Source organism: Loa loa, assembly GCF_000183805.2.
Source record: "Loa loa unplaced genomic scaffold supercont3.213, whole genome shotgun sequence".
Taxonomy (NCBI): Eukaryota; Metazoa; Nematoda; class Chromadorea; order Rhabditida; family Onchocercidae; genus Loa; species Loa loa.
This window is the reverse complement of record NW_018108393.1, coordinates 40,038-45,454: the sequence shown is the minus strand read 5'-3', so window position 1 is coordinate 45,454 and position 5,417 is coordinate 40,038. Positions and strand designations below refer to the sequence as shown.

The window sequence follows — 5,417 nt, the reverse complement described above, 5'->3', positions numbered from 1 at the left end:
ACTTTTACGTTTACTTATTTAATTTGTCATTTTAATTTAATTTCGGAATTTAAAAATCAAAACAAAAAATTGAATTCAATCAATAAATACCAAGCAAATTTATCATTACAATGGTTTAGCAGAAAAGATGGGACAGAAAGGTGTTGCACAACGTTCCTTTCACATTCTTTTCATCATTTCCTTTTGGCTTCATTCCTCTGAGATATCTCAGGACAAGGGCTAGTTGGTAAGGGTTCGAGGTTTCTGGTTGATTAATAGATAGCATATTGCCAGTATGACTTTTCCTCATTGTTTCCCTTTTTTTTTTGTTCTCGAAGAACTTTCTAATCCTTTTCGATATATTTTTTTTATTGTTATTAGAAAAACATTAGTTTCGTTTTCTATCTCATACTGCTGCTTAAGCATTTTTTTCTATTAATTTTTAGCCTTTCCTTAATTTCGCATCGTATTAGTTACGTAATTTGGACATTTATTTATTCACTTATTTCTATAACGGTAAAACATTTACAGTTCAATTTGCCCTATAACTTCGTTCAAATCACTTGAAAAACATCTGCTTAATATGATTGCATCAATTAAAATGTTCAAAATATACGTTGGAATTTTAATTTAAGAGCTGACGTACACATACGTAAGCAATTAAAATATCGGAGTAACGTCAGAATTTCATTTTATTTAAATTTGATTTAATCAAATCGTCTTAAGGTTCAACATTTTTAGCATTCTGGGGGAAATCTAAGTACCAGATAATCATTTCTCAATTTGATACCTTTTGAAAGAATGATTCGAGGTTGGAATACCGTACCACAAGCATTTATTGCTTCATTGTTTACATGGGGTGTTACCGCTCTTGGTGCAGCCATTGTTTTCTTCACACCGCCGTCGAGTAAAAAACTACTGGGTAAGCGCAAAATAAAATTTCGACTTATAAATTTTTCGCACTAAATCGATGAAAAACTAATTGCCTGACTTCATGCAACATCATCTTTTCTTCCTCAGTTTGCAAATATTTTTCTTTTTCTTTTTTTTTTCAAGACAACTTGAGTTTAAAAAACCGGAATAGTCAGGTAATAATTTCGATGCATTTAAGGTTAGTTAACTAATTCAAATGAGCAAAATAGTTGAACTCCGGCAAAGACTCGAACTTGAAACTGAAGGAGCAGGAATTAAAGTGAGCACCAGTAGTCATTATTTCGACTTAAGCAAATAAAGTTAAGTGACCAACTTAGACGTAGCTACTAAGATAACGTTAGAATTACGATTCACCGAGAATTTATTTTAAAATCTACTCAAATAAATAAGATATTGAATTATTTAATATCTACTCAAACTGAGTGAATAAAATAGTGATTCGGATCAAAGCTTGTTTCCGTGCTGCAGATATTAGTTTGGGTTTTGCTGCTGGAATTATGACAGCAGCATCATTTTGGAGTTTGTTAGCACCGGCAATCGAATTAGCAGCAGTAGAAATGGGCTCCTTTGCATTTCTTCCAGTCGCAGTTGGTTTTGCTGTTGGAGCAGCTTTTGTATATGCTGCTGATCGGATAATGCCAAGGTAAGGGAGAGAATTGTTGCTGTGCATGATAGTTCCATTGACAAAAATTGTATTTTGTTACATTTTGGTGTTGTGTTTTTTGAAAGTATGCATATAAGTTCTGTACAGATTTTTTTTTATCACCAAACCAACATATTTCTATTCGAAATTCTCAGATTTTCAAGGGTTTCAGAGTCTCTAAAAATCATAAAATTTCTCTCTTTCATAACTTTTTGCGTAACTTGAATAGCTAATGAAGACGTAACATTTGAAAATGTTTTCTTTCTGAAATAAAAAAGAGTTTTAAATTTTGTAGAAAAAGAGTTGTTATTCTTTGGTTCAATTTTAGTTGTGTGCTTTCGGACATCTCAGTGGTGGATCTGTTAAAGGAAGATGCCGCGGTAGTCGATACTAAAGCAGTTAAACCGTTGGATGTAATTGTTGAAGAAAGCATATCAATGGTGAAACTTAAGGAATCAAACGATAATATTGCACGGTATGGATCTGCTCCTGCAAAAACATCTGGTCAAATAATCCATCACTGAACTGCGGAAAATAGGTGTAGGTGTCCATCTACTCTACCGTGATAGAGTTAGCCTTGCTTGAAACTTGCTTATACAGTTTACCTTTTTCCGTTTTGTTTCAAAAACAACAAATTACTTTCCTGACCTTAAAAAAGAGTTGAAATAATTGTCTGATATTTCAGCTCTTTCGTCCCTTTTTCTCTGAACCGGAGTATACCATGGATTTTATTTTCTTCGTTTTGTACAAAAAATCATTTTCGAATATTTTCGCTTTGCTTTTTAAAGCTTTAATCACCGTACATTGCTATATTTTGTCTGCTGTCGACAAAAAAAGCAGTTCATTGTAATTACTTTATGAATTTTCAAGGTCTGACAAAGTTCATAAGAGAAAGTTATTCACGTAAAACAGGCTTAACTGATCTTATTTGTCAGTAGATAAAATGCACTTTTTAATTAACATTAAAAAAATCATTGAGACGCTTGCATTCGTCGTCCACCTGATAACAAAAAGTGTAGCGAGATATGACATATATATATATATATGGCTACAACAATATCAACGGATTAAATAAGTCTGATTTGAAAAATCCGTGCTATATTTTTGCTATGTCACATGAGCGGTCCCGAACTGGCATAGCTTCGCCACTGAATCACATTGTCACATTTCATTAGTTTTGATCCTTGAGTATTAGAATTGATTCTATTGGTTTGCCAAGACGTCACATTAGTTATTACTTGGAAACTTAAGTGTTCTATGCTTTTTATGTTTCTCGCAATATTTCTTTCCTGTGAAACTTTGCATGTAGCTTGGCTTGCTCGAACAACCAAAAAAGTTACACAGATATCTAAGGCAGAATAATACTATTTCATTTTAGGATCCATCAGACGGATGATTCCACAGCTACTGCTAACAATGCGGATGGAAATACTTCAGATGCAACAACAACAGCTGTAACAGTGATGGAAAATGGCAATCGAGCAGTTGATAAAGAACAGGCTCTTATCTCATCTGTTTCGTGGCGGCGCATCCTTTTGTTAATTGTTGCTATCACGGTGCATAACATTCCGGAAGGTTTAGCTGTTGGTGTTGCATTTGGTATGTGTTCGATTTTTTTCTTTTTTTCTTATATCTACATTAGAATTTTTTGGCGAGATGAAGTATGTGTATTGCCTCTTTTACTTGGTTTTCGCATATTTTTTAATCTAAACATTCCTCCTCTGGTTTACATGGTACTTTTTCATAAAATTCATGTATCGTCTATCTTTCGTGTAATTTAACATCAAACATTGGTCCAAGTTTAGGAATTATTTTCTAAAATCCTTTTTTCTGATTTGTTTTATCACAGCTTTGAACGGTTTGTCGGACGCTTACATTTTTGTAAATTTTTCACTTTTAGCTTTTTTTTTCATCTGTTGTCGCAGTTCGTAACAATTGTATGAATTTTTGTATGAATTGAAATTTATATACATCGAATAAACCAATCCCCTTAAATTTTGGGGCAATTTGAGAAATTAAAATTCTTTATATTCGGTCACGAAAATTAAGCTCATTGGTTACATGGGATTTGGGAGAACGATCGAAACATTGGTTCTCTGCATCTCAGAAGTCGTCTTATCTTGAAATAATTTTTAAACTTATTTATAGGTTCTATTGGGAAAACAGCCAAGGCAACCTTCGAATCGGCTTTTGCATTGGCTATTGGTATTGGTTTGCAAAATTTCCCGGAAGGACTAGCCGTTTCACTTCCACTCGCTGCTTTCGGTCATAGTAAACTAAAGTCTTTCTTTTACGGGCAACTATCCGGTTAGTTGTGGCGATTTTTTTCGGAAGTCCGAAAGTCTGTATATGTTTTCCTTTTCTTTTTCCAAACTCCAAATTAACTTGTAATGCAACCGAAATTAAAGTTTGGAAAATTTAACATCTAAAACAATATCATCAGTTTTCCTTCCTTCTTTTGATCAGAAAATTAATTTTTTATAATGACTTAACGTCGGATGTATGTAATGACGCGATTTGACGGTTAAAATTGTGAAAGTTGTTTCAAGAGGGTGAAGTTTTAGTGCTGCTGATTACACTTTAGGGAACATTTGAACAGTTTTACGAAGACTGTAATTGCATAGTCCTAGATAACGAATTTTTGAAAACTTATTGTAGTCTTTGGTATTTTCCCAATAAAGTCAAGTATTTGCTTTTTCATTTTTTGTGAAGTTATGAATTTCAAAATTTTTGTGGAGTTTTCCACGAGAAAGTGGGTGTTTTCTTCAATGAGGTAAAGGGGGACAGATAATTACATGAGAATAATCTTCCACTTCATTCATGTATAGATATATATTCTTCCTTGGAATGATTTTTTCTTCAGGTGTGGTAGAGCCATTGGGAGCATTAGCTGGTTCAACTGTCGTGATCATAATGGAACCGATTTTACCGTATGCTTTAAGTTTTGCTGCAGGTGCAATGATTTATGTTGTTCTGGATGATATTATACCGGAAGCACAACGAAATGGTAATGGTCGATTGGCATCTATAAGTTCAATTGTTGGTTTCTTGGTTATGATGGCGTTGGATGTTGGTTTGGGCTGATTATAACAATAACAATAATAGTTTCAAATCTTGCAATTAAACTTACTTTTGTCAGTTTTGTTGATTTTGTCAAGTTTTTGTTATTTTTTTATGCACTTTACTTTTAAATTATCACTTAGTTTTACCATTTGTCTAAACACTGTAAGTGTTGGTTTCTTCGTACTGGTTCTGTTGATGACGATTCTGGATGAAGATTGGGATCGGTAAGGTTATTGTGGGCTGTTATGCCATTTTATTTCAGGGAAATAGGATAGGAAGTAGGGTATCAAAACTTGGTTCGGTGTTATGATTTGGAGAAAAGATGCTGGTTTAATCTGTTTTTAACAAGTAATTCAGTTAAAATTTTCGCCAAGTTTGGAAGATTTTTGTGATAAAAGATTTTTGCAAAATTAATAAAATACCTCCTAAGCTCAAAAGCTCTGAAAAAATTCGGCAATGTTCACAATGGTCTGTCGCTTCGCTGCCTATGAAATTTCAGTAGTTTTATGCACATGTAATGCATGTCTTATAATAATTATCTTCTCTATTGAAACAGTTTTAATTACTTTTCAATGCCTTTCTGCTATTGAATTTCTCATCAGTGTTTCTAAACGACTAAACCTATTGCACTGTTTAGGTAATCGAGTGAAAACGTGGAATAGCTGATTTCCTAAATAGTTGTTGTAAAATACTAAATACTGAATTGTGCTAACTTGTTCCTGGAATATTTCAATATTGTTCTTTCAGCCTAGAAAATGTATTAACTTATTCCTCTAACAGTTCGATATTGTTCTTCCCA

The 5,417-nt window shown here is 33.2% G+C and overlaps 1 protein-coding gene across 1 annotated transcript; it reads left to right on the top strand.

The window, feature by feature from the left end:
* Positions 1 to 780: 780 nt before the first annotated feature.
* On the top strand, positions 781 to 4,644 carry LOAG_12272 (ZIP Zinc transporter; the record flags this gene model as incomplete). Its single annotated transcript, XM_003147786.2, has 6 exons — positions 781 to 901; positions 1,381 to 1,555; positions 1,884 to 2,030; positions 2,934 to 3,154; positions 3,704 to 3,862; positions 4,419 to 4,644. 6 exons carry the CDS (start codon positions 781 to 783, stop codon positions 4,637 to 4,639), a joined length of 1,044 nt encoding a protein of 347 aa, XP_003147834.1. The 3' UTR covers positions 4,640 to 4,644.
* Positions 4,645 to 5,417: the final 773 nt, after the last annotated feature.